The sequence below is a fragment of the Coenobita brevimanus genome, chromosome 93 (assembly GCF_032717465.1).
Source record: "Coenobita brevimanus isolate Jiangsu-jjx chromosome 93, ASM3271746v2, whole genome shotgun sequence".
Taxonomy (NCBI): Eukaryota; Metazoa; Arthropoda; class Malacostraca; order Decapoda; family Coenobitidae; genus Coenobita; species Coenobita brevimanus.
The window spans coordinates 29,888,759-29,902,208 of record NC_137046.1 but is presented as its reverse complement, the minus strand read 5'-3'; the positions used below and the strand labels follow the sequence as shown (position 1 = coordinate 29,902,208).

Below are 13,450 nucleotides of genomic sequence, written 5' to 3'. Positions count from 1 at the left end.
AGCAAGGGATCATACCGCGGGGCGTCGCTTTTGTGATTCTGTGTTATTTTGAATTCACCGGGGCTTCCAAATGGGGGCTTGTATCATCTATCTACTGCCAATGTCCAACACTAGTCAGCACTCCTAATCTCATCTGTACTCCCATCCATTGTTGACAATTTAGCCATTTCTCCCCGTTCTTGACTCCCCTCCCTACCCCCCCTCCATTACCCTATCCTCTCGCCTGCCCGGCCGTGCTACGCTAAGTAAATCTTCCCTGGAATTTTTCACTGATTTCATCCATTGAAATAAGCCCTATGTCCTATTCTTATACCAAATAATATATACAAGAAAGAAATAAGGTAAGTGAGAGTGCCATACACCTGGAATTGGCTAATTATCACCTGACAACACCTCACGTGCACTCGTTCGCTAATTTTCGATGTTTTTTTATCCTTGAAATATGCCGTATAATCTGTTTTCGTAATAAATATACATGTAAGGAGGGAAGGGAGAAGCCTAAGTGATATTTACATTCACCTGGAACTACCTAATTTATAATGTATTGTCTAGATTTCCTGCCAATCATATCAGTGCTAGACAAAGCTGTTTCAAGATATAACATTGGTAGCTCTGAATATATATCTCCTAAGTAGGCCTCTAATCTATTTTCGTAATAAATATACATGTAAGGAGGGAAAGGAGAAGCCTAAGTGATATTTACATTCACCTGGAACTACCAAATTTATAATGTATTGTCTAGATTTCCTGCCAATCATATCAGTGCTAGACTTAGCTGTTTCAAGAAGTAATATTGGTAACTCTGAATAACCCCTAGCAGGCATCCAGCTGGCCCTTGCTCCGTTATCAGTTTGCTCTCACCTTCCGAAGCGAGAGTACGTATGTTTCTTCTTGCTGACTTCAAGGCCTTTTTTTCACCCCCATGCAAATGGCCCTGTGACCTTTACCCCCTACTAAACCTCGTGTGGAGAGAGGTAAAGGGCTGACAATTGATAAAAGAGTGATTACGATCTTTCTATTGAGTAAAACAGTGCAAGTGGAATTGTAAATAATGTGTAAACAGCAAGTGAAAGTAATGAATGTAAATATACGTGAACAATGGAAAATAGTTTTATAAGTTATTTCAAGTGACAGTGCACAACACAGTGTAAATAAAATAGAAATGTAAATAACGTAAAGAAAATAGAGAACGTAAATAGAAATGTAAATGAGTAGTATTATAAGAATACGAGTATATACCCTAGGAGTAATGAAAGTGAAAGTTTCACTCTAGCATGTCTGAATGCTATGAGTTATGAGAGTGAAGATGAAAGTGACATTCACTCTCAATGCCAGTATACAGGACGAGAAAGTGAATGCTACGTATTTTACTGAAAGAAATTGAATCCCTACAGTGACAATAAACTAATACTACTGAAGGAAACTTATGGAGAAAGACTCCAGATATATATAAGTGTTATATAGTAATAGAAATATAAAGTGTGAGGGGTTTTATGAATAATAAATGACAGACTACCAAGAGCGAACTAGTGCCAGTGCGACGATCAGACGCGCTCGTAATTTCCATTGCTTTCACAGTGTTTTTTTTTTTTTGAGTATGGATCCCAAACTACTTGAAAATTGTAGAATAGTGTTTATAGTGTTTGTATCTGGCTGTGGTAATCATATTACGGGTTGTCGGGAAGTGTAAAGTGGAGACTTCATTACCCTACTTCAGAGGTCTCCACAAGTCCTACGGTAACCGACGAAGGCTCAACAATCATTCCAGGAGAAAGCTGAAGGTATGTGCCATAAGCATATATAATTTTATTATTCTAGGACTAATAACTGATTTTTGGCAAATATTTTTTGAGAGTCTGTCGGAGCCCAAATAACCCCGCGGCACACGCAAGTCATTGGTAAACAAGCCCGCGGTGTAGGGGTTAATGTGTTTTTCCGGTGACAAACTATCCTGGACCAGCACTCCCAAGTCTTTCTCTTCTCTCACTTTTTTTATTGGTTCATTACCCATCATGTAATTCAGTGATGGCCTCTTGGCACTCTTACCCATTTCCAATATTTTACATTTTTTTGTGTTTAATTTCATTTCTCACATCTGGCTCCAATCATGGATCCCATTCAGGTCTTCCTGCAGCATTTTACAGTCTTCCTCGACTTCTGCTTTCCTCAGGATCTTTGCATCATCAGCAAACAGACTTGCATAACTGTTCACTCCATCTACTATATCATTTACATAAATCAAGAACATTACTGGTACTAACACGGAGCCCTGTGGGACTCCACTTATTACTTCCCTCCATCCAGCCATCTTGTCCTTTATTACTGTCCTCATTTGTCTCTCTCAAGAAGTCTCTCATCCACTCCAGGACATTTCCCTTCAGTCCTCCTATGTGTTCCAATTTCCACATTAGTCGCTTGTGGGGTACATTGTCAAAGGCTCTCTCCAAATCTAGATATACACAATCCACCCAACCATCTCTCTCCTGTAGCACATCAATCCCTCTTGAGTCAAAACTTAATAAGTTGGAAATACATGACCTTCCAATTCTGAATCCAAGCTGGCTCTCAGCCAATATGTTCATCTCCTCCAGATATTTTATCCATATGTATTTCAGGATTCTCTCACACAATTTTGCAACTACACTGGTCTATAATTCAGGGGTTCTTCCTTGTTTCCTCCCTTATAAATTGGTACCACATTGGCCCTCTTCCATTCCTGAGGCACTTTCCCTTCTTCCAGAGAACTCACAAATAAATCGTGAATCTTATTTGCCAGTTGTTCTCTGCTTTCTCTCAGTATCCAGGTATAGATTACATCCGGTCCTGGGGCTTTCCTTACATCTTGAGTGTCCAGTAATGTATACACTTCCTGCACTTCCACTTTTATGTCTTTTATCACTACATTTAGTCACAGCCTCCCCCTCCACAAAATCCCTTTCTTTAGTGAAAACCGATTGGAAACATTTGTTCATTATTTCAGCTTGCATTGCCGCATCTTTATAGACCTGTCCTTCTACATTCAGTTGGGTGATTCCTTCCTTTTGTTTCAGTTTGCCATTAAAAAATCTATAAAACAATTTTGGTTCTTCCTTACATCTGTTAATTGTATCTTTTTCAAAGTTCTTTTCTTCCTCTCTGCGTATTCTTGTATATTCATTTCTAGTTCTTTTATATTCTTCCTTTCATTGTGTGTGTGTGTGTGTGTGTGTGTGTGTGTGTGTGTGTGTGTGTATGTGTTTGGATAGACCATCGGAAGAGTGAAGCAGGCAAGGCACAGCACAATGGTTAACCAGGGTATGTCTCCCACTCTGTATTGTCCTCAGTCATCGGAATTCACCCATACCAGTACATTCTGAGAAGCAGATTTTCATATACTAGTCATTTAGATAAGAGGGTTTCCTGTATTTGGATCAGGGCAGGCACCAAGGGAAATACCTAATCTACAGTTGCATAATTGCAAGAACTGAGGATAGTAGGTTAAGGAACAGTCAAGTGGGAAGGAGAGAGTGGAGGTTATGCATCTAGAAATGTAATGGTTGTTTTACCAGGTAAAGTCTGGGAAAGGGAAGTTCAGTGCATGTATGATTACTTGCGGCTAGGATAGTGCAATTCCCAAGATTCAAAATGTTCGGGATGTATCGGTGCATTTTGAAATTTGAAATTATTGGAGAACAGAATTCTCTGACTGTCATCACTCATATGTACAGGCATCCACTTGCTCTCCATTCTGTTCAGTAATCACTGTATTCCATCACAAATAGTTATGGTTCTGATTGTTCATATGTGAAAATTTAACAGTAAACATATGACTATTTTTCATGTCCATGGGGACAGAATAAAAGAAAACAGAAAATTATAAAATCAACCAAGTGATTCAGGTGAGTTCAACTTCGGCGCTTTGGTGACTGCTGACTACTGCAGCAGTCTGCTAATTCATTGGTGAGCCTGGAAACCAACCAGGACTTTTATGGCCTGTAAATACATTCTTTCAAAAACATATTTTGTAAACTGACCCTCTGAAAATTCTTTTGGAAAAAAATCAGGAATTTGGGTTTTGAGAACTTCATTGTAGTATGTTCTCACTGGTAGGTGAAATGGGACTTGGGGAGCTTGAGAAAATGTAAAAAATTCCAGTGGTCTGGATATCTAACCTGGTTCCTCATGCATGTTTTTATTTTTATTTATTTATTTATTTTTTTTTACGAGGAAGAAGGAACCAAAGGCCATAAGCCCGCAGTAACAGTTCCCTCCAAGAGAAAAACAAAATACAATAGAGAGCCAAATTCAAGATCCGATCATTTTGAGATGCTTGGACACACTGCGTTTGAAAGACTGGAGATCATAGGCAGCAGGAAATACAGACAGAGGGAGACAGTTCCAGAGTTGACCTGTTGTATAAATGAAAGACTGGGAGTAACGGTTAACTCTTGCATTAGAGAGTTGGACAGTAAAGGGATGAGAGTTTGCTGCCAGATGGGTGCTACACGCCCATGGTGGAGGAATGCAAGCAGACAGTTCAGAGGAGCAGTGACCATTAAAGTAGCGATAGAAAAGAGATAAAGATGCAACATGCGGCGAAGAGACAGAGGTTGAAGGGAGTCAGTAAGAGGAGGAGAGTTAATGAGAGGAAAAGCCTTTGACTTCACCCTATTGAGAAGAGCTGTATGTGGGGAGCCTCCCCACACGTGAGAGTTGTACTCCACACAGGGGCGGATAAAACCCCTGTATAGGGTCAACAATTGTGCAGGGGTAAAGAAAGAGCGGAGTCGGCAGTTATTCTGTTACATCACTGGTGCTCCCTTTTCAGTTTGGTTTATGGTAATTTTTCTTCCAAGATAGTTATGTTCTCTCTCATCTTCTCTTTACTAAGCACATCATGTATTTTTCATTGTGTATGTTCCTTTTTTTTTTTTTTTTTTTTTTTTTTTTGTATATACCAATACACATTAGAACCTCTTTCTTTACCCTATCCACTTTTTCTTCTTTTTTTCTGCACCCACCAAGGTGTACTTCTCTTACTTGTGCCAGTCTTACAACACTATGCACTGTTTAAGGATTCTTAACCAAACTCAGCTTGTATACATTCCAGGTTTTCCAAATCCTTTTGCTTCCATTTCAGTGACTGTGAACCCTTCACTACCTTAAGCTTATTTTCTTGGTAAGTTCATTATGTCCACAAGAAATTTAACTGATAAAGAGGCAGACAAGGTAATGAGCAGGTATCAGAATAAAACCCTTCTTTTTCTGGCTCAAATAGCTGTTGGTATTTGTATGTGATTTTGAGAGGTTAACACTTTGTGGTGGATGGGAGCACACCCATCATCCACTCACTCAGTGCAGGGATGCCTTAGGGTCTCTAAACTGAGTGACATGCCAAATGGTTTCCTGTACCCAGGAAACCATTTACTATGCTGGGTGGTAACCATGTAACTGGGGCTTTTGGCCAGGTTTAGTGTCCCCCAGATTCCCCCATCTAAAATCACTTAATCATGGCAGTTGTTTCGGAGAGCCTCAGAGGGCCCAATACCTGCCCAGGACCCCAACCAAGTGAGCAGATTTGCATGGCCTTGTGGAATGTGAGAGGTGTGAATGAGGAGAACAAGAGGGTGGAAGTGGTGAATGTGTTCAAGAGTGCAAGATATGCCGTGATGGCATTGTGTGAAACAAAGATGAAAGAGTGTGAAGTGGAGGAGTAGGACGGTGTGAAATGTGTAATATTGGGCATGAATGGGCGAGGAAGATGCAAGGAAGGAGTTGCTTTGTTGATGATTGAGGTGTGGCAGAGTGGAATGAGAAATTACCATTGTGTCAGCTCAAGGTGTATGTATGTCATGTTCAAGTTTGAGAAGGTGAAAGTGGCTGTGACTGCAGCGTATGCACCGTGCAAGGTCAGGAGTGAGAGAGAAAGACAGGTTTTGGGATGAGGGGGATGAAGCGCCCAGGAGTAATAAAGTGATTATAATGGACAATATGAATGGAAGAGTAGGCACTGGTCCTGGGGATAACATAATGGGTTGTAATGGAGTACCAGGAGAAAATGATAATGGGTAGCGACTGAAGGACATGTGTCAGGAAAAGAGGCTGTGCATTTGTAACTCATATTTCAAATGCAAAGATGCACATAAATGTACATGGTATAGAGGGAACGGGGATCATGTTGAAAGGAGCCTGATTGATTATGTGCTCGTAGAGAGGTTGATGTTGGGAATGGTTGCTGATACGAGGTCCATGAGAGGACGATGTGGAGGTCTGTCAGATCTTATGATTGTGGTATGCAAGATCAAGCTGAGAGGAGTGAGGTGGATCAGGAGAGAGGGGAGCAGTCAGGGAGAAAGACTGAAAGTCAAAAAGTTGAGGATCAAAGAAATGGCAGATGATTACAGGACCGAAGTACAGGAGGAGTTAGAATCAGTGAATTGGAATGAAATGGATCTGGACAGCCTGTGGAATGCATGTAGGGATTGCTTAGTTAGAAATGCTAAAACGATGTGTGGTGTGGCAAGAGTAACAACAAAGAAGAAATGTACGACTTGTTGGGATGAAGAGGTTAAGAGAGCGATGGAGGAAAAGAGGAAGTTGCTAGAGTGGTTACAGGACAGGGGATCAATTGAAATAAGAACTGAATATACTGAGAGCAAGAAGTACGTAAAGAGACTGGTAAAGGGGAAAAAGCAGGAGGTAAATGATGATCTAGGAAGAAAAATGAATGCAAACTACAGTACTCTGAAAATAGAAAGTTATCCTGGAAAGAGGTGCGGAAATGTAGAAGTGAAAGCGGAATGAAGTGTGAAGGTTTGAAGGATGTAAGTGGTAGATTATTAAACCATGGGGATGAAGTAAGGACCAAATGAATAGAATATTTTGAAAGCCTGATGAATGTGAATAGAGAGGGTAGAGTGGCTGTAAACATGATTGGTTTTGGGGGTGTGCAGTGCTAGGAAACATGACACCTGCACAGGCGAGGAGCGCTGTGTAGCGGCTGAAAAATGGGACAGCAGCTGGGGTTGATGAGGTGGAGAGCGTGGAATGAAGTTCTTGTAGAGAAATGTAAGAAGGCATGAATGAGTGAAGTTGTGCCAGCAGAGTGGCTGTAATTGTACCCCTGTACAAAAATAAAGGTGGGTGAAGTGAGTGCAAGAATTATCATGGCATTAGTTTATTAAGTGTGGTTAGGAAGGTCTATGGAAGAATTTTTGTAGAGAAAGTGAGAGAGAGATCAGAATTCCTAGTGAGTGATGAACAATGTGGCTTTAGGAGTGGCAGAGGGTGTGTGGATCAAATATTTGCAATGAGACAGAAAGTGAAGAAGGCTTGTGAGAAGGACTATAAGGTGTTTATGGCATCATGAATCTGGAAAAAGCATACAGCAAAGTAGGCAGAGTAGGATTGTGGAAGGTTTTGCACACGTATGGTGTAGATGGTAAGCTGCTAGGTGCTGTCAAGAGTTTTAATGATGATAGTGAAGCATGTGTAAGGGTTAATGGGCAACTAAGTGAATGGTTCACGATCAGTGTGGGCATGCGACAAGGTTGTGTGATGTCCCCGTGGTTGTTCAATATATATATGGATGGGGTGATGAGAGAAATAAAAACATAAGTAATGGAGAGGGAGGTAGAGTTGGTAATGAATGGTGATGGATGGAATATCTATTTGTTGTATGCTGATTATGCAGTACTACTTGCAAATACCCAACAAGAACTTGGTAGACCAGCGCAGAGTTTTGCTGATGTCTGTGAGTGTCATGCCTTGTGAGTAAATGTAGAAAAGAGTAAAGTGATGGTTAATGAGAGAGAAGGTGACTCCCAGTGCGATGTTACAGTGAATGGAGAGAGACTGGAATTGGTGAGAGAGTTCAGATACCTGGGTACAGTGATAGAAAAGAGAGGAAAATGTGAAAAAAAAGTGGAAAGTAGAGTGACACAAGGAAGGAAAGTAGCATGTGCAATGAAGGCCTTGATATGAAACAGAGGCTTGAATGTTGCAGCTGCATGAGGCTTACATAAATAGTGTTAGTGCCAGCTTTAACATATGGATGCAAGACTATGGTATGGCATGAAAATGAAAAGTCAAGAGTGAGAGCAATGGAAATGGTACTGCTGAGGAATGTATGTGGAGTACAGAGAGTGCGTAGGATACGAAATAATGTGATTCACGAAAGATGTGGAGTGAGGAAGTATGTGGACACCAGAATTGAAGAGAGTGGACAGTCATTTGGAGAGAATGGTTAACAGGGTTGTGAAAAAGGTATATCTGAGTGAATTTGAAGGAGGGAGGAGGCGAGTTAGACCAAGGAGAAAGTGGAGAGATGTGATGGATGAGTGCGTGTGGGAGAGAGGTTTGGAAGTTGGTGAGGCTAGGGAACTGTCAAGAGATCAAGCTAGCTGGATGAATATTGTGAGGAGAAGCACATGATCAGCAATTTGGCATCCCTTTTTAAAGTGACAGCGTCCAGATTGACTTTTGGATATATTTATATGAAACTATAGATTTTGATGAATGTTTCTGGTGTATCAGATAGAGCCAGGATTCCAGGGGCTTGAATGGTGAGCAAATGGAAGCGTGGCCCATTGGATTGGGCAAACTTTGGCTGTCTGGACATTGCTACCTCTCACCCTGCCCTAGGGTGGGAAAGGAGGTCCGGATGATGGTGATGATGATGAACATTTGACTTGTGGAGAGTGGAGCAGGGATGGTCAGTTACAGGTGATGAGTGGAGTATCTAAAATCTGAAGTGTGCAGATAATAGTGTTTTGCATGATAGTAAACAGGAGCTTTGCAGACATGCAGAATTTTATTATCGTAAGTGTTATGTTTTGAAAGTAAGTATAAATTAGAGTAAGGCGATATTTGTTGGAAGAGATCGTGACTTATTCGGGATGCATAATACAGTATTCAGATTCTCCACCTTGCTATGGATCTTTCCTTGTCTCTCTGGAGTACTGGTACTCTACCAGAGAGTGTCTGTGAGTCAGAAGTACAGTACAAAAACAAGTTTTTGCAAGCCAGAAACCAATTTCTCATATGTAGTAAGTAAACATGGAAGCATCCACTTATTACAACCCTGCTCGGAGAAGCTTTAATTTAATTGTTTCCCCACATTACATTGAGTGTTATTGCCCACACACATGAATTAGTGGCATTAACTGATGTATTGTCTGTAAGCTAAATTGCTTTTATGGACAAAGGAAGCATGGGAAGCATTTGAATAAGCAGGCAAGACATCGATGTCCTTTGGGGAAGACTGTCGGACCTGGTGTAGCATTTTCACTTCGACAAGACATAATACATCCTCTCCTCAGCTTTTGTAGTCTGGGGTGAGTCTCCTGTCATCATTAACTTAACATGTTGTGTTGCAAGATAACAGAAAGACTTTTTCCTAGGTTGTCTCCAAGTTCTCCCTCTGTAAGTGAAAATGAGTTTTTAGTCATAAAAACTGTTTTTTAGTGCATTGTAGTTTGCATACTTTAATGGTATATGGTGTGCTGTTGAGGTTGTGGAGATGTGTATGATGCCGTTCATCTTTTGTTACAATGCAAGATTTGCCTTCCAGTTAGGTTCTGATCCAGTCAGCGAATTCTGGCAGATTTAGTTTAGAAATGTGATATCCCAGCCCTGGGATTGGATGCAGAATGAACTTATAAGATTTATTATGTACGTCAGCCTGGGCATGAAGCATGATGGAAGCCAGGAAGCATCACGATGCAGCAACACTAAGTACATCATGTCACCTTCTGTTGGACCTGGCAAAACAACATGGTCATCGTGCTCATCTCAGGTTCTTCGTGCTTTCTTCAGGTATTGTTTGTTTCATACCCCATTCCTTGAGAATTTAGTGAAATTTTTGTTTTGGTGCATAACTCTTGCTTTTTAGGTGTAAAAATATTGCAGTTTACATCACTCATTTTATCAGTTGCAGTTAGTCTGTCCTAAGCTGAATAAAATAATTTTGGCATTAACAAGCACATCCTCTACCAGAATAGGTTAATGGAGAGTATTGTAACCTTTTCATCCCAGGGAACTGTAGTGAACAAAATCTGACATTAGGTGTAATTATTATAAAGTACATTAAAAACAGAAAAAATAAAAAACAAAAGTATTATACCTCTGAAGTTCCTCAGATACAGATGGATCTGTTGAGCTCATACCTCCAAAAAATACTTGTTCTCACATCACAGGGTAGTGTATTTATCACAGTGCTGTTACATGTATCAGTTTGTCAAGTGCCTCCCCGTTCCCTCCACTCCTCCCTAGAGAGTTTGGTAGGTTTCATTGATGGCACAGTGTAGCTGATCACCCAGAGTGTATATATACAACATTTCATTTTGTTTATAAAGGCTCCAGCATGCATGCATTGGTCTTGGTCACCTAATGGCAGCTCTCTATGCAGCTCGATATTTGGTAGCCACCCCATTCAGTCCATTATTGCTGTGTGACCTCATCACTGTTCTTTTTTGGTCTGCCTTTCGCAGCCCCACCCTAGCATTCACATTTCTCACTTTTCCAGCTAATTCCTCTGTTATTTCCCTAACTCTGTCAGTAAGGATCCTACCATATACTTTTCCTATTACATTAAGAAGACAAATGCCCCTATGATTACCACACACTTCTTTTTCCCCTTTCCCCTTGTACAAGGGAATAATTATACTGACTTCCAATTCTCTGGGACTCTACCTTCCTCCCAAGCCAATGTGCACATCTTCCACATCCATTCTACTACTATCTCTCCCCCATCCTTCGGCACTTCACCACACACTACGTCAATTCCTTGAGCTTTCCCCATTTTGACTTTCTTCATTGCTTCCACAACTTCCATCCTACTGATTTCTTCCTGTCATCTCACCTCCCTTCTTCTCCCACCCATTTCTCAACCACATATACTCCCATTACTTTCATTCTCTGTGTTCAACAATTCCTTAAAGTGTTCTCTCCATCCACTCACTTTTTCTCCCTTCTCCACTAGTAATCTACCATTTTTATCTTTCACTTCCCTGTTAACTTCATTGCCACCCTGTCTGACTCTCTTTACCTCTTTCCAGAACATTTTCTTACATTCCTTCCACTTGACACAAATTCCTTCCAAATTCCTCATCCACTATCTTCTTCTATCTATCTATCTATCTATAGCCCGACGCCCTAATCCCGCAAAGGGTGGCCACAGACAAAACGCCTCCAAGTCACTCTGTCACCCACCATTTGACTCCCCTCCCCCCAACTCACCCCCCCCTCCCTCATATACCTCTCAACTCCATCCCTCCACCTCATCCTCGGTCTACCCCTCCCTCTCCCTCCCTCCACCTCACCTACATACACCCTCTTAGTCAGTCTTTCATTCTCCATTCTCTCCACATGTCCAAACCACCTCAGTGTATTTCTCCTAATCTTTTCAACCACATCCACATCTACCCCACAACGTTCCTTCACTTCTTCATTCGTCAACCTGTCCCTCCATGTCACTCCACATGCTCCTCTCAAGTAACTCATTTCCACTGCTCTCACTCTTGACTTGTTCCCCTCTTGCAAGGTCCACGCCTCGCTTCCATACGTCAGGGTAGGGATCACAATACCATCATGCAGTGACTTCTGAACTTCCATACTCACCTCCCTATTTCTCATCACTGCTTTCAGTGCGCCAACAACCTTCCTTCCCTGCTGTACCCTTTCACGTACTTCATCCCCCAAAGTTCCATCCTTACTCATCACACTACCCAAGTACTTGAATGCACTCACATTCTCCATATCCTCACCATCCAACCTCACTGCACACTCTGTGACTTCATTCTTCTCAAACACCATAACTTTACTTTTGTTTACATTAACTTTCAGCTTCCTCCTCCTACACACGGTCCCAAATTCATTCACCAAACCTTGCAACTCCCATTCATCTTCACTCAACAATACTGTATCATCAGCAAACAGCAACACCGGAAGCTTCCAAATCTCACCCTCATTCATTAGGGCCACCCCCACATCCACTGCCCTACCTTGTACCTCCTTTACAACCCCATCCATATATATATTAAACAGCCATGGAGACATTACACACCCCTGTTTCAGTCCCACATTGAGATCAAAGAACTCACTCAGCTCACCATCTTCTTACTCTCTCTTACTAATCTTTTCACCTCTCTCTTCCTTTCTACATATAACTCTTCTGTCTCTCAACTTCTTCCACACCCCTATTTCTCATCCATTCATTATATGCTTTCTTCTTTTGTGCCACAGCCTGTCTCACCTCTTCATTCCACCATGCTGTTCCTTGCATCCCCTTTCATTTCTCTTCACCCCACACACCACCTCACATGCTGCACATATTTCTTCTGTGAATATCTTGCACACACCTTCCACATTCCAAGTCCCCCATCTGCTCCAATTCATATTTACCCAATTGTTCTTCCACTTCTCTCTTATATTCTGCCTTTTTCTCATCCTCTTGTAACCTTTCCACTCTCCATGCATCTACTCCTTCCTCCCATCCTTCCCTTCTTCTATTTTTAGAAAGTCCACTCCCCCAACCTCTATATGCTGTTGCATCCATTACACACCTTCTCATCAATCCACACACACATAATCAGTCATTACCTCCCTTTCATTCAGTTCACCACCCACCCTTATCACTTGCCATGTATACCTGTACATCAATATGTGCCTGAAGAGGGTATTGGCTATCACCAACACCCTCCCAGCACAAATGTCCACTAAAGCATGGCCATTCTCATCTATCTCAGCAGGCACACCCCATTCACCAACCACTCCATCCACCATCACATTCCCTACTTTATCATTCATATCACCAGTCAATATTGTACAAGTATGTGTAATCAGCATTTTTGTTTAGTTTTGTTGCACCTTTATGAGGGTCCGACAAATACAACAAACTCTGTTCTAGTGATGATGATGATGATGATTAAATCAAATGAGTGGATGGTGGACACTCCCACCTATCTATCTATCTATCTATAGCCCGACGCCCTAATCCCGCAAAGGGTGGCCGCAGACAAAACGCCTCCAAGTCACTCTGTCACCCACCATTTGACTCCCCTCCCCCAACTCACCCCCCTCCCTCATATACCTCTCAACTCCATCCCTCCACCTCATCCTCGGTCTACCCCTCCCTCTCCCTCCCTCCACCTCACCTACATACACCCTCTTAGTCAGTCTTTCATTCTCCATCCTCTCCACATGTCCAAACCACCTCAGTGTATTTCTCCTAATCTTTTCAACCACATCCACATCTACCCCACAACGTTCCTTCACTTCTTCATTCGTCAACCTGTCCCTCCATGTCACTCCACATGCTCCTCTCAAGTAACTCATTTCCACTGCTCTCACTCTTGACTTGTTCCCCTCTTGCAAGGTCCACGCCTCGCTTCCATACGTCAGGGTAGGGATCACAATACCATCATGCAGTGACTTCTTAACTTCCATACTCACCTCCCTATTTCTCATCACT

General features: G+C 41.8%; 1 protein-coding gene across 1 annotated transcript in view; it reads left to right on the top strand.

Annotated features, from left to right (window-relative positions):
* The window catches only part of LOC145412391 (uncharacterized), a 235,392-nt gene that overhangs the window by 147,852 nt on the left and 74,090 nt on the right, over positions 1 to 13,450 (top strand). Inside the window, exon 9 of the mRNA XM_080282280.1 lies at positions 9,661 to 9,795. Coding sequence (XP_080138406.1) covers positions 9,661 to 9,795 — 135 coding nt within the window. The remainder of the gene's footprint in view (positions 1 to 9,660; positions 9,796 to 13,450) is intronic.